This window comes from Cotesia typhae, unplaced genomic scaffold (assembly GCF_013202065.1).
Source record: "Cotesia typhae breed Kobodo isofemale line unplaced genomic scaffold, CoteBio_Ctyphae scaffold_152, whole genome shotgun sequence".
In the NCBI taxonomy this organism is placed as follows: domain Eukaryota; kingdom Metazoa; phylum Arthropoda; class Insecta; order Hymenoptera; family Braconidae; genus Cotesia; species Cotesia typhae.
This window is the reverse complement of record NW_027423776.1, coordinates 8,165,534-8,180,657: the sequence shown is the minus strand read 5'-3', so window position 1 is coordinate 8,180,657 and position 15,124 is coordinate 8,165,534. Positions and strand designations below refer to the sequence as shown.

Here is a 15,124-nt window from a genome sequence, read left to right as displayed (position 1 = left end):
ATTTTCAGATAAGCCGGCTCCAGGTTGTCTCGCGTTACTTAAAAATAATTATTCTCACTGAAAACAAAAAAAAAAAAAAAAAAATAAATAAATTAAAATATTTTACTGAAATCGACAGACAGCTGACAATTTTTTTTTTTTTTTAATCATTTATCATGAAGAAAATTAACGAAAAATTGACTTGTAAAAATTTTGAAAATTATTAATGCAAATTTTTTTGAAATATTTTTTTTTAGAACTCAAATTACATGGAAAGAACAAGATAACACTGGATATCATCCCAGATTATACTCAGTGATATCTGGATTATACTCATTGTAATCCAGATTATAATGCGTGATATCTGGATTATACTAATTATAATCCAGATTATATTCATTGTAATCTGGAGTATACTAGCTACTATCTGAAATTTTTTTTTATCTAATAATTTATTATAAAAAAATATTTAAAAAATTTGCATTAATAGATTTTTTTAATTTCTACATTCAGAATTTTTTACAATTTTTTTTATGACAGTTTGTATTTTTAAAAACTTATAAAAATGATAAAATGTCCATTTATTTTAGAATAATTAATTTAATTGATAAACCAAATCAAATATTGGCCGATTTCAGTAAAATAGAAAATAAAGTAAGTAATATATAAAAATGACAAATTGATATTACATGGCAACCTTGACAGATGTAACGGTTTGGTTGGTGTAAAGTGGCATTGTTCAATTTATATAACCGTATTTTTTATTATCATTTTTAATGTTATATGACATTTTTCCCATCAACAATAACTGAATGGGTCTCATATGTTTACTGTTAATCCATAAAGCTTAGATGTATCTTGTTTTAAGTAAAATCGAGCAATGTCTTGGCTCTCAAGTCCCAGTCTTTAGACAAACTCTATAAACTCTAAGTATTCAGTATTATACATAAGAGAGGAAACAACAGAAGGTATATCAGACACAACACGCAAAGAGCCAATACAAGAGTAAGTGGGTCAGAGAGAACTACCACAATACGACATGAGGAGCCAACAGAACCGATTGCCGTCAGTCTCGTGAGGATTGCCCAGGAGTCAACAGGTGCCAGACAAGTTTGTTGGTTTCCGTGTGCAACTTTAACACGTACCCCAACGTCACGACTGATTGTCCAGTCAAAGTGCCTGTGTTTTTCATTGAGGACGCAACGTGCCATGATTTTACAAGCTTATATTTATTAATTTATTCCAATTAATATTTTAAAAACACCATAAACAAAATGAAGCTACAGGTAATTTTATTTTTTATTATTTAAGTTAAATAATTACCTGATTAATTCCATTGCAATTAATGTTTACTGAAATTTATATAGAGCGGAAATTTAGTGAATATGTGATATCTATGTGGGTGTACGTGATTCACGGTTCGCGGGTATTAATAATAATTCTTTTATTTCTTCACTTCCGGTAGTCTTCTTTTTCAATTGTTACTTTTCAAAGGTTTGCTATCAATTATTTGTTCAGAACTTTTTTTCTGTAATTAGAAAAATTCTTGATACTGAAGCTGATAAATATTTGACAATTATTTTTAATGAAAAAAAAAAAACTATCATGAAGAAATTCTAAAAAATTGCGAAAGTAGAAATTTTAGAAAAATGAAAATTCAATTTTTTTTTTCAAAAATTTTCAGAGTATACTGAGAGAAAAAATTGCTTTTGAAAAAAATGTGCATTGCTGTAATAACAAATTAATTTTTGAAATTTTTCAAAAATTTAATTTCTTAGCTGAAGAAATTCAAATTTTTTTCATAGTAATTAATTTCTGGTTGAAAAAAAAAATTTTTGGAGAAAAAAAATCATTTTAGAAAGACAACTTGCGAATTTCAATCCAAAATTTTTTTTCTTCTAAATCAAATTTTCTTCCCAACAAATTTTTGCCATTAACTTTCTAGTTTAAAAATTGAGAATTTTGACAAATCGGAAAATTATTTTTATATTGTAATTTACTGAAGAACTGATAAATAACAATGAAACTAAATAGCTATTTTACTGCGATAATAATCCGAAATAATTAAAAAAAATTATCTTCACAAGTTATTGAAAGTATTTTTTTTAATATTTACATCTATACCTATCACATCACTAGAAAGTGACCTATCAAGTGTCAATAAAATTTCTAATCTGATGAATATCATTATGAGAAGAAAAAAAAAACAAAAGCATTAATTTGACCAAATGTAAATAGAATTAAGAACAAATAAAATGCATTTCTATATAAAAGCTATTAAATTTCTCTGATGCTTCGTTTTGACGTCTTATGATCTACTAACTTATTTTATATATGTATCCATACATTATTATTTAATGAAATGAGTATACCGCATTATATATTAGACATTTAATTGTTCTATATTTAAACTTAATAGCCGGTAATTCTAACAATGACAGACATTCGCTATAATTTAACAATGTAATTTTATTTCTATCATTCGATAGCAATTTATTATAAATGTGAGCTTGTGAGAAAATGATTAAATTATTGTTATAAATTAAAACTTTCGAAAAGTAATCATTCTAAATGCAAAGAACTTAGGGTTTTTTTTTTTTTTTTTTTTTTTTTCGAGTGTACGCAAGAGAAAGAGCTGGAGAATATGCATATGCATCACATATAATTTAACCGAATTAACAGAATTATAAAAACTAATCACGCATATTCCAATTGAATTAAAGCTAAGAATGATCATTATTATTATTATAAAAAAAGAAACTCGTAAAATAAAATAAAATGAAAGTGTGTATTGAATTAAAATATTTTTTTTATCTTACAGATAACGATTTTAATCTTGGCGGCGAGTTTATTACCGGTGATTGCTCAAGTACCTAAGCCAAGTTACACTAGAACAATGTTAAAGGTGTCGAGAAGTCTTCCAGGGCAGACAGAAGAGTTAAAAGTCCGTATCGCTGAAGGAAATGTCGCAACGTTGATAGTAAAACGTCGGGAAAAGTCAGAAGCTTTTAAGAATATTTCCAATCCAATTACCGAAACATCATCTTCAGTGTTTTCATCTTCTTTATCACGTTCAAATGATTCCAAAGGAATAAATGCCGAAAATGTTACTGATGTAAATGAGACGAATAGTGAAGAGAAAGTTAGCAAGAATGAGCTAACGTACGTGAAACCTGAGACCCAGACCTCCCAGAGCAGTGACAGGAAGATGGATTACGGAAGCTGGACCCCCTTAGATGTCGATGGAAAAGCCTTAAACTTACCATCAACACCAGAAAGTTATTTAAATTGGAAACCTTTATCATCAAACGTTAAACCGACTACCGAGAAACGTACTAACTACAGTAGTTTGGTACTGGCACGTAATTTCAAAGATAGAAAAGAAAAATCTGAAGATACCGCGTCTTCATTTGTCGCACATGTGCCCCAATTGTCAACGCGCACTAATATCGGTGCTAATTTAATGAAAAATCGGGACGGTAAAAATGTACCGCCAGAGGTAACTGTGAGGTCGGCGATAAATGTCAAGTCCATGCCACACAGGATGCCTATGACTCTGGATCCCGACGGCACTCCAGTTATTCACGGTAAACGTGTTCCAGATGAACCAATTGATAAAATACAGACATGGAGAAATGCTAGAGTGATTAATAATAAATTAGTATTGGGTACTGTTGCTACTAATGTTGATGATGAATCTACAACCAAGTCTTACTTGGATAATAAAGTTGAGAAACAGAGATTCGAACGATTTTTCCAAGATGTTAATCGCAGGTAAATTTTTTTTTTTTTATGTTTATTATTTAGTTTATTTAACTTGTCAACACGATGAATGTTACTTTATTATTTACTGAAATCGTTGATGAAAACACCTCACTTTTCGACGAAATATATTTCACTTAAAAAATAACTTTACAAAAAAGTTAATAGTCTTTTTTAGTAAAAAAAAGTCTAGTGTAATTGATGATATAACTATTTTAAAAAATACAAAGTTCTATCTTTGATTTTAAAAGCGCATTGTCTTTTTGGTATCTTTGGAATTTTAAGTTTAAAGCGACAGTAAAGGATTAAAATATCTTGAATGAAGTTATTTATTTATGAATAAGTTAAGAAGAAAAAAAATTGTCATTTTTTAATGTTAGCTGATTCTTGAATGACATTTCGAATCCATTGATTCCGAGTGAAAGCTCAGTGAGATTAAAATCTTTAACTTAATAGAATATTTTTAGAGTTTGAAAAAGATTTAAAAAAAAATTTTTTTTGTAATCAAAATTTTTCTGCGAAATAATTAAATTCCAAGTATATATATATATATATATATATATATATATATATATATATATATATATATATATATATATATATATATATATATATATATATATATATATATTATTTTTTTTTTTTTTTTTTTTTATTAATTTAGTATCGAAAAAATTTGAAAAATTTTTTTATCCACAATTGAATTTAAAAATTACTTATAATTTTTAGAAATAATCTTAAGTTCAGTCAAAATAATAATTTTCTCCAATTTATTAAAATAGTCATTTTTTATACTGGCCAATAAAAAAAATGACTTTATTTTATTATTAAAATTTAACAGTAATAATAGATAAGAAATGACGATATAATAGTAACTTTTTAATGGAACAAAATTCTAAAAAACGACGGTACTTTCAAAGTGAGCTGTATTCTTGACAATTATCACGTTTTTAAACACAAAAATGATGAAAGAGTTATGCAATAATTATAACCAGCGTGACGGTTTTCAGAATTAAAAATAAATAGAATAATAGCCGTTATAATTATTGTATGAGAGAATAGAATAAAGTAACGATTATTGAGTTGAAATAATGAATGCCTGAGCACAAAAGGACAGACAGACAGACGTGAAACGTTGTTTCGAACAGCACGAGCCATCAACAGGCGTTAACCCCGGAACTCTGGATTCGCAGGTACGGCCGCAACTACGATGACGACGATCATTATCACCAGCGCAATGTTTACCTAGAATGGGACCCAGCCAGTCACCGCAGTGCTGCATTGAAGGCTGAAATCTACGAGGCACGAAATGACAACTACCGTTCAAATATACAGAAGCGTATGTTGCATCCAGAAAATACTCAAAGCTACCCTATTTCCCAGATGTACGCGCCAGAAAGTCAAAAAATAGCCCCATTGGTATTGAAGCCTGGCGCGCGTGCTCCAGTTCTTCAGTACGCACATCCAGAGCTCGGAGTTCAGCCGGCTAAGATTTTAAAAAGTGAAAAGAAGCGCCCGGATAACTTTCCGGACAATCAGAATTCATTTACCGAGCAACGTAATAAGAAGAAATACGTATTGAATGACAAAAATATTGTTGATTCATACAACACGAGAAATTATTATCCGAATCATCAATTTTACGGCTTGAAGCAGCACGTTGAGCCGCCGTTTTGGATAAAGATTTCGGAAAAACTTAAAAATCAATTCTCCACTGGGGTTGAAAGGGTTTCGCAACTGACTAAGCCAGTGATTGATCCCCTGGTTGAAGCGACACATAAAATTTCACAGAACTTAGGACTCTCAAGAGGTACCAATAATTATGAAGCGCAAGACAAAGTAGGAACAGTTGCTTCGGGCTCGTCAATTTTAATTCCCGCACTTGGACTTGTTGCCTCCGGTGCTGCCTTGGGAATTGGTGCCGTGGCTGTAGGTCGTTACCTTGATGTTGACATGCTGAGACGTTCCAATGAAGATGGACAAACACTCGATGAATACCAAAGAGCGCTTTCAAGAGATGCTGCTAATACAGGAGATGTTTCAAATATTTACTATCCCGACAACTCAAAAGTCTCTGAGAATACCAATCATCAAGCTAATTCTCGGGAACTTGATGGTGGTTTTTTGATCGAAGAACGAGCTAGCGGGGAAGATATTAATATAAAAGCTAGAAGGAAGAGAAGTTTGGATCCTCTGATTGGAGATTATAAAAATTTTAATGAAGACGTGATGGATGCTATTAATCAGAGATTGAGAAGAACTGGACCTGATTCAATTAGTGACATTGTAGAAATTGATGTTCCTCTTCGGGGCAACAGTGAGGATGCAATTAATGAATTGAATGATGGTAAAGCAAGACCAACACGCAGTATTCGGGAAGAAGATGTCGATAATGTCCTACAAACACTTGATGACGATGATCAAGTTGCTGTTACGCTAGTTCATGGTGACTGGTCTTACACGCCATGCGCTAAAAAAATGTTCTGCGAAGCTATGCTTCAGAGAGGACATGACTCTAGCTTGGTCATGGAGAAGAAAATTGAATCGCTATTTAGACAGTAAGTTATTTTATTTATTATCCATTTTTTACTTGTTTTAAATATTTTTCAGTTATGGTATTTTCATTTCTAACGGTTTAGAAATTGGACACTGAAAAACAAATTTTTATAAATATCTTTAAAAAATTGCTTGAATTATAAATTTACTTGTCGAATAAAATATATTCTGCATAATTTAAATTTAAGAATTAAAATTACTCACGCATTACTTCATAAATTTTCATGAAAAATTTTTTTATAAATTTCTTCTTGAAACAATTTATTGATATATTGCTAATACATAAAGCCGCAGAAATTAAAAAATTTTTTCTAGCTTACAAATGTGTTAATAAAAAAAAAAAAGTACTTTGAAAGTTGAGCGAAAGTTTACAAAAGTGATTTTTTAAAAAATTTATTAAATGAAAAAAATAGAATTAGCTTAAATAAATGACCATAGAAAAAAATATTGACGTAATAATATTACTTTAAAAAATATATACGATATTAATATTAACGTTAATATGCGTATGATTTAATTATCGATATAATTAACAATATATCTGGCTTAACTTGTACGGTTAACATTATATAGAATTCTATACGAACTTTCTTCTTTGGCTTTCGCTCATACACATCAATGGCTCGGCATTCTTGATTAAACTTTTACCTCTTAGCATAGTTTCACGGTAATACAATTTACAATTGTATTGTCATGAATAATATGAATAAACTATCAGTAAACATCACTTTATTCGACATAATAACAATATTTTCCCATAAAATAAAATAAAAAAATTTTTATTAATATTTTCACACGTCGAATAATTGAACTTTTTTTATTTTACTGTCTTTTTCGCTGCGTAAACATGCAACTATTTGTCGACTTAACAAATTAACGTTGATTAAATAAAATTATTTTTAAGTGCTATATAATTAAAGTAATTTCATTATTAAGAATTACTATTTATATTATTAACCGATGACAATGTGTACAAACAGTTATTATAAATTACAATAATAATTTGTTGACACCCTTTCAACGCTTTCTAAACCGCTGTACTTTTAATAATTTACAACAAAGTTGTGCAATTTTTTAAAAATTTCTTCTCCGTCTTGTCAATTAAATTCTACACTATTGTTTTATTTTCATAGGGTAATGCAGCCCGAGGCTACACAGCAGGTGTCTCACCATTTCCAGGAGGTCATGGAAGCCGTCAGGAGACATGACTGTTCACGATTCGCCTGCCCTGCGGCGTAAGCCGATAATGTTATTTATTAGCCATCTGAAATTAATCGAAGTAATACTTAAAAAAATTAATACGTTACTTAAGGTTTTATTTATGTGAAATCTAGTTTATTTTTTATTATTTATTATAAAATAATGAAAATAATGTCTATAATAATAATATTTATAATTGACGGCGTTTACGAGGCTGTCGTATGAAAAATTAAGTTATTTATTTTTCATACGATTTTATAAAACATAAATATTTATTCAATAAGAGACTGTAAAAAATTATATGAAAATGTTTAGTTCTCTATTTAATTATTTAAAATAACAAATATAGTATGAAAGAAATGTATTTGTTTTTTAAAATTTTTTGTTTATTATAATTATTATTTTTATGTAATTTATACTCACAATCAATACCGTAAAATACTTCATCAAAGTACTGTCGCTTATAATTGGCCGAACCTGAATTTATTTAAAATAAATTATCATGATTATAAATGTAATATATTCATTGCAATTATATGATGGGGGTTTTTAAACTTCACAGATAATTTTAATGAACATTCTTTGTATAAAATATTTAAAATCTGGGATCCGATTAAATTTAAAATCTCATAAAAATTAATCTATTTATAAAAAAAAATATATATATATATATATTTTACTTTGTAAGTATAATTGTTAAAAATGTATAATAAAATAACTTTTTATTACTTACATTCTTATTAAACTGAATATTATTTTTCCATCATCCTTGAAATTAAAACATGCTGCTTTTTATTACGGTTTTAATATGAGATACCCTTAATAGTCGTGTATTAAAGATTCTTAGGAGTAATTTATAATAATTATGTGCAATTACACGAGTTATTATTAAATAAATTTTTTTTTTTTTTGTTATCAATCAAATTCTTGCTGATTTTTACAAAAAGTAGTTTACAACTTTAAATGTATCAAGTTAGATGTTTCTTCATTTAAAAATCGAATTCTTCAGAAACTGAAAGAAAGTATTTACTTGTAATTAATACCGTAAAATTAATCAGAAAGAAAATAAAACGTTGCCAAAAAATGTTCAAGAAAATTTAATCTTGACTCAAGACTTTTTTTTCTTTCTGTGTTCTTAAATTAAAGAAGCTATAAAATGCATTCATTTAATAAGTATATATTGAAAAAAATAAAATTTAACAGTAAAAATAAGAAAACAATAAAATTTGCATTTAGGTATATTAATTAGTTTTCATACTCGTGTGTTTACATTATCCATTACATGTCATGAGAAAGCATCAAAGTTCTACTTGCCTACTTGATTCAACTCGTCACGATAATGAGGTAATTTCCTCCATGACAACACTCTTCAATAGTTTGACTTCCATGCTAATGTTGCGTGATTACAGTTGATTATAAGATAGGGTATGATCATCAAAAACATTTTATTACATTGATTTAACAATGATTATACCAACAATCACTTAGATCTTTTAAAATTTTCACATTTTATTTTTTTTTTTTTTTTTCAAATTTAGCAGATAAAAATTATTTATGAACTATATCATACTCGTAAACTGCTTGTCATTGTTTTAAACAAAATTGAAGCTTTCTAAACACTAAATAGACTGTAACACTAATGAGTTTTCCTTAAAAAAAAATCAAGTATTTCCAACATCAATTAACGTATTTTTTACTTTCACTAATTTATTTCTATGAAAGATTTTTTTTTCCCCCAAGTAAAAACGTAACATATGGCAGCAAAAACGAGAGAGAATTTTGCACAAATAATTTTTTCCTGTATATAAGTTTTCGATCGAAACTTTAAAACTTTACAAATTAAACGGATCTACACAAGAGAGATTATCTTATTGCATCGTGTATTATTGATGCATTTCTTCTTTCGCCGTGGAAGTTAATAATCAATAATTTTTGGTATTTCATCAAGTAGAACTTTAGTTTTTATTCATCTATCATTAGTAAAACGTCAATGGACGATTACAATGAAGGTACTTATTACCCGATAATTAAAAAAAATTTTATAAAAATATTTTATTGAAAAAAAAAAACTTTATCAGGATTTTCCTATGCTGTGGGTTGGAATCCACTCATGCTTAATTTTATCGGTGCGTGGCCATTGAAGTCTAGCAAAGGAATTATGAAATACAAAATATGGTTTTCCTTTTTTTGTGTGTTAATTTTTATATGGATTCCACTGACAGCAAGTGTTTATCCACTTTGGGGAAATATGGACGCCGTTATTGAATGTCTATCCATCATTATTCCACTTATTATCGCTCTGATGAAATTCGTCATTTTTTATTATTATAAAAAAGGTAATCTATATTATCTATTCTATTTATAATTCACAAATCACGGCAATCACAAGGTGATTGTAAGGTTGTAAGTTTAATTTATTTTGCTTAATAATTTTTTCTAACTACGTGATTCATGATTTCAGAAATGCAGATATTGATCGATTCAGTTGCTAAAGATTGGGCGGTTGCGAGAAAAAAAGAAGAAAAATTATCGATGATAAAAATGGCGAAACTGAGCAGAATAATTTCAATTATTTCTGTTTTTCTCATCAACATTACTATTATTGCATATTTCTTATTTAAGGTTAATGAAAATGAATGAAATAATACAAATGGATAGTTAGATTATTAAATAATACGAGTTAAATTTCAGATTTGGCTGGCATTAAAAATGAAGAAAGAACAAACAATTAACGATTCAAATTTAGTTTTTAATCTTCTCTATACAGCGTATTTACCTTACTCTACTAGAGAATATAAATATTATTTGCCTACTTGGGCTGTTCAGTGTTTCACGACATACTTCTCAACAACTGCCTACGCATCCTTCGATAGTTTCTTGTCAATGATTTTGTTACATATTTGTGGCCAATTAACAGTTGTTGGAATATCGCTAAAAAATCTTATTGACAAAACAAATTCAGAAAATTTATATCTATTTCGAAAGAATTTTAGACGAATCATAAAACGTCACGAAGAGCTAAACCAGTAAGATAATTAAAAAAATCATTTTTTGTGTTTTATTGATTAAGCGATGAAATAATTTTTAAATCAATTTTTTTAAGTTTGATTAAATTGATCGATAATTCTTTTTGCATTATTTTACTCCCTCAAATGCTTGTATGCACTTTAGCATTTTGTTTTCAAGGATACGTTTTAGCTTCAGTAAGTAACAGATGAATGAAAAAACTATTTTTTGTGCAGTAATTTTTTTTAAAGTAAAAAATATTTTATTACAAAAATTAAATGAGTTTTCAGAGTTTGATTGACAACAAAAGTAATGATATGTCGATTCTTGAAATGATGTTTTTTAGTTCATATATGATTTACACTCTTATTCATCTTTTTATTTATTGTTATATTGGTGATTGCTTATCTCACAATGTAAGTCTAGATCAGAAGTCAGTCTTTTCAAGTTAAATAATTTACAAAAGGCTGAAACATTTGGAAATTTTTTTCATCCAAAAAAATTTTACTAACATTTTGTATTTAGAGTATGTCAGTAAATCAATGGTGTTATGAAAGCAAATGGTACAACTTACCTTTCAGAGAAGCTCAATTATTGATACTTATTAATTTTCGTACTTACAAGCCTCTTGTTATAACAGCTGGGAAATTTTGCGCATTCTCAAGACATCTTTTTCTTGTTGTGAGTAAAAATTTATAACATTTCTTTGCAATAAATTTTATATCAACCAGCTTTTTTTATTAGCGATAACTCTTTCAGATTTTAAAGACTTCTTTTGGATATTTGTCAATGCTTTTGACGATAAAACAATAAGTTATTAATTTTTTATAGTAATTCTAGTGTTAAAAATTTAATTTGTGTATAAAATGTTATGTCACTTAGCTTAGTTGCATGTATTAAAATGTTTTTGATACATTACAGTATGCAAACAAATAAGTTTTGATATATTTTTATACTTTTTTCTTCAACAAATCAATAAAATTTATTTTTGATCAAATTATTCATTTATTTTTTATACTCACAAAAAATTATCTACTGTTTGTGATTTTAAGAAGAAGAATTAAATTTCAATAAAAAAAAAAATATAACAATCATCTGGTTGAAAATTTAAATAGTGAATAAATTTTACGAACCATTAAAATAGGAATTATTTCGTATCATGCAGTCACATATATCTTCAACTAATTTTTTTAAATCTCCTACTCTTCTGGTTTTCTTTTTTTTTCAACTTTTTTCATTTTCGAAAATTCGCTTAAGTACATGTACGGTCTCCGACGTCGAATGGTTTGTTCCTACGCTTCGTCGGGGCCTTATCTTGTTTATCATTGATACCTCGCATATTTTTATCCTACATTACTTTGTTCTACTGCTATTGATATTTATTTTTCCTTTTTTCGATATCTTCAAATTTTTCAGTGTTTCATTTTTATTTAATTGATACTTAACTCTCACGAAGAAGCTGTCGCTAATGGTTTAGTTATTGGAACAGACAAATTAATTAAAGGAATAATTGATGCAATAGATCAATACTATAAATAAATTTGGCGTTTTCAGAACTTGGTTGATAGCACGAATAACGACTTATCAGTTCTTGAAATAATGTTTATTGTTGCACACATGGTTCATACGATTTTACATTTCTATACTTATCGTTATATTAGTAAGTACCACAATATTAATATTGAATAATAATTGAATTTAAAAAATTTATTTTTAACTCGATTGATTTGTTAAAAAATTTTTGATACTAAAAAATTTAGACAACTGAAAAAAAAAAGTTTTTTAAATATTTCAAATAGTAATTTCTTACTTTTTAGTTATTGCAAATACATATATTTATAAAATAAGTAATATTTATCCACTTTATTGATTTATACTAGCATTTAAAGTCCCCTCAAATATCATAAAGTTTTTTTTTCATTTTTTTTTCTTATTGAGTTATTTTACTGCCCACCGACAATTTAGCAATTCAATTCGACAGATGGTCGAACATATCGGCTCGCCAATTATCTCATGGTACCATGATTTTTTAATTCAACTTTTAAACTGTTCAGTATTGCGCGGTTTCCGTGTTTAGATTTTTAACGATTACCTCGTCATTTACACTTCGATTGTCGTTGAGACAGCATTAATGGAAAACAGCAAAGGTAATTTCCTAAGTTCTTGTAAAAATATGATATCAAAATAAAATTTATCATTGATTATTATTATAACATTACTTTAAACACGAAAGGTTTGAAGTATGCAATCGCCTGGAACCGAACAAGTATGAAAATTGTTGGTCTTTGGCCTGAACCCGACGATGGAGTAATTAACAAACTAAAGGGCTGGTTTAGTGCCTGTTTGATAATACTGATAATTTATCTTCCGCAATCAGCTAGTGTGTATTGTTATTGGGGTAATATGGATGCTGTCATTGAATGTCTTTCAATAAACGGGCCAGTATTGATTACAATTGTTAAGATTATTATTTTTCGGTACAACAGAAAAGGTGAATTAAGAATAAATTTTATTTTTAACAATTTAAAGATTGCTGATATTAAGAAGAAAACTCTAACTTAAAATTTTATTTACAAAAGGCAAAGGACCCAGTTATTGACACTTGCAATTTTATTTTAATTAAAAAAAATCAAATCAACTCTGATAAATTAATAAATATAATTTTTGAATTATAAATTTTGAGATAATTGGTTTTTTGAGAATATTTTATTTTTTTAATCAGAATAAAATTGCAAGTGTCAAACAACTAGGCCAGTGTCAATAATTGGGATTTTTACCTTACATAGAAAGAGAAAAAAATTTTTTTATTATTTTCATAGTTACACAGTAAAAAATTTTGTGTTAAAAATTTTTATATTAAATATTTAACACTTTTTCGATTAATTTAACACAATAAATATTAAATTTACACATAAAAGTGTTAAATATTTAACACAAAATTTTTTAACGCAATGACACAAAATTTTTTACTGTGTACCTTTCTTTTCAAAGAAAAGTAAAAAAATGTATAACATAATATAAAATTAAAATTCTTAATTTTTTTTTTTTTTTTTAGTATTGCAAAGAGTTATCAATGTGATAGAAAAAGATTGGAGTGTTTCAAGAAGTGATGAAGAATTTGCAGTTATGCTTAAAACTGCTAAAATAAGTCGAGCTATTTCCGTAATCTCAACCGCGATCACTAATAGCCTTTTTGTGGCATATATATTTTTTAAGGAAAGTTGATTTATTATAATTCATACACGGCAATGATAATTATATTTTGAGTTAATATAATGAACTTGCATTGATTGTAGATATGGGAAGGCAATGAAATGTCAAAACGAACGGACCTAGATCCTCGATTATCAGTAGGACTACTTCACCCCGCGTACTTTCCTTACGATACAAAAAAAATAAGATTTTTTGTTCCTACATGGATAGCACAACTGATAGCGACATTTTTTTCAATGACTGCATACGCTGTTTTCGATACATTTATGTCGTGTATAGTGCTCCATATTTGCGGTCAATTGGCAGTCGTTGGCATAGCGTTGAGGAAGCTTATTAATGAGAACACGAAAAATAATCCAAGGAAGTTTTGGAGCGAATTTTCAATAATTGTTGAACGACACGAAAAACTAAACGAGTGAGATTTTTTCAATACTTCAATTAGAAATATTTTAAAAAGTTTATTAGAAAACTAATCTTACGATCCAATCATCAAGATTAGCTAAAGTAATTGAAGACTCATTCAGTTCCATACTTCTTCCACAAATGATTATTTGCACTACTACTTTTTGTTTTCAAGGATTTGCAATGATCTCGGTAATTATAAAATTAATTATTAATATTTAAATTAATCTATAAAACTAATCAAATTATTTGGCACAGAGTTTCATTAATCCATTGGCTGGAAAAGTATCTGTTCTTGAAATGTTATTTTCAATTGTATACGTATTTTATACCGTTTTACATCTATTTGTTTATTGCTACGTTGGTGGTTATTTATCATTTGAGGTAATTTAATTTTCTTCTTCAAGTGACTTTATCAAATTTAAGCTATAACTATTTTCTTTGTTAGAGTTCACGAATTGGTGAAACATATTACAAAGGAAATTGGTATAATTTATCTGTAGACAAATCACGGTCATTGATGTTCGTTGGACATCGCGCCCGAAGACCTTTGAAAATAACAGCCGGAAAATTTTGTGCGTTTTCGAGAAATTTATTTCTTGTAGTGAGTCGAGTATTATTTTTTTTAATCAAAAATTATTCATTATTTTTCATTTTTATTAAATTAGTTACTGTTTCTAGGTTCTGAAAACCAGCTTCGGGTACTTATCTATGTTACTAGCAGTTAAAAAAGGAAACCCTTCGTAAAATCCTTAAATAATAAATATTTATATAATCCAATAAAATTACCTTAGAAATTAATTTTCCGTGTATTGAAATGGTCCATTAACTGCTCTTGCTTATACACCATACATAATTTCATAAGTTTAAAGTTATTTAATACAAAAAAAAAATTAAAGTTTCTTCGTGAAATATTTTTTAAACTATTAATTAATAATTTATTTATTAAGTACATGTTTGAATTTTTCTTAAATGATTTTTTTATATAAAAAAGGTTTTCTCTCAC

The 15,124-nt window shown here is 27.6% G+C and overlaps 3 protein-coding genes and 1 long non-coding RNA gene across 4 annotated transcripts; 3 read left to right on the top strand and 1 right to left on the bottom strand.

Annotated features, from left to right (window-relative positions):
- Window positions 1-871: 871 nt before the first annotated feature.
- Window positions 872-8,222, top strand: LOC141535707 (uncharacterized). Its single transcript, XM_074255796.1, has 4 exons — window positions 872-1,265; window positions 2,801-3,753; window positions 4,935-6,299; window positions 7,431-8,222. Exons 1-4 carry the CDS (start codon window positions 1,254-1,256, stop codon window positions 7,534-7,536), a joined length of 2,436 nt encoding a protein of 811 aa, XP_074111897.1. The 5' UTR covers window positions 872-1,253; the 3' UTR covers window positions 7,537-8,222.
- Window positions 7,440-8,475, bottom strand: LOC141535708 (uncharacterized). Its single transcript, XR_012480636.1, has 3 exons — window positions 8,231-8,475; window positions 7,921-7,974; window positions 7,440-7,561 (listed from the first exon to the last, which is right to left on the bottom strand). It is a non-coding gene; the product is annotated as an uncharacterized LOC141535708 (long non-coding RNA).
- A 309-nt stretch (window positions 8,476-8,784) lies between these two features.
- LOC141536376 (uncharacterized) lies at window positions 8,785-11,316 on the top strand. The gene is made up of 5 exons (XM_074256854.1): window positions 8,785-8,841; window positions 10,189-10,523; window positions 10,601-10,700; window positions 11,029-11,184; window positions 11,263-11,316. Exons 1-5 carry the CDS (start codon window positions 8,785-8,787, stop codon window positions 11,314-11,316), a joined length of 702 nt encoding a protein of 233 aa, XP_074112955.1.
- Window positions 11,317-11,495: 179 nt separating this feature from the next.
- Window positions 11,496-14,865, top strand: LOC141536504 (odorant receptor 9a-like). Its single transcript, XM_074257079.1, has 7 exons — window positions 11,496-12,994; window positions 13,559-13,717; window positions 13,798-14,131; window positions 14,211-14,310; window positions 14,377-14,502; window positions 14,567-14,722; window positions 14,800-14,865. The coding sequence occupies exons 1-7, from the start codon at window positions 12,772-12,774 to the stop codon at window positions 14,863-14,865; spliced, it is 1,164 nt and encodes a 387-aa protein (XP_074113180.1). The 5' UTR covers window positions 11,496-12,771.
- Window positions 14,866-15,124: the final 259 nt, after the last annotated feature.

What these genes read in the sequence shown, in the direction of transcription:
- LOC141535707 (XM_074255796.1), top strand. An exon ending in TTCCAAGATGTTAATCGCAG is followed by an intron (nt 3,754 to 4,934) that starts GTAAATTTTTTT and finishes CTGGATTCGCAG; the next exon opens with GTACGGCCGCAACTACGATG. An exon ending in ATTGAATCGCTATTTAGACA is followed by an intron (nt 6,300 to 7,430) that starts GTAAGTTATTTT and finishes TTATTTTCATAG; the next exon opens with GGTAATGCAGCCCGAGGCTA.
- LOC141536376 (XM_074256854.1), top strand. Translation starts at nt 8,785, where the DNA reads ATGAGAAAGCATCAAAGTTCTACTTGCCTACTTGATTCAACTCGTCAC. An exon ending in CGTCACGAAGAGCTAAACCA is followed by an intron (nt 10,524 to 10,600) that starts GTAAGATAATTA and finishes AATTTTTTTAAG; the next exon opens with TTTGATTAAATTGATCGATA. An exon ending in CAAGACATCTTTTTCTTGTT is followed by an intron (nt 11,185 to 11,262) that starts GTGAGTAAAAAT and finishes TAACTCTTTCAG; the next exon opens with ATTTTAAAGACTTCTTTTGG.
- LOC141536504 (XM_074257079.1), top strand. Translation starts at nt 12,772, where the DNA reads ATGAAAATTGTTGGTCTTTGGCCTGAACCCGACGATGGAGTAATTAAC. An exon ending in TGTGGCATATATATTTTTTA is followed by an intron (nt 13,718 to 13,797) that starts AGGAAAGTTGAT and finishes TGCATTGATTGT; the next exon opens with AGATATGGGAAGGCAATGAA. An exon ending in CGACACGAAAAACTAAACGA is followed by an intron (nt 14,132 to 14,210) that starts GTGAGATTTTTT and finishes CCAATCATCAAG; the next exon opens with ATTAGCTAAAGTAATTGAAG.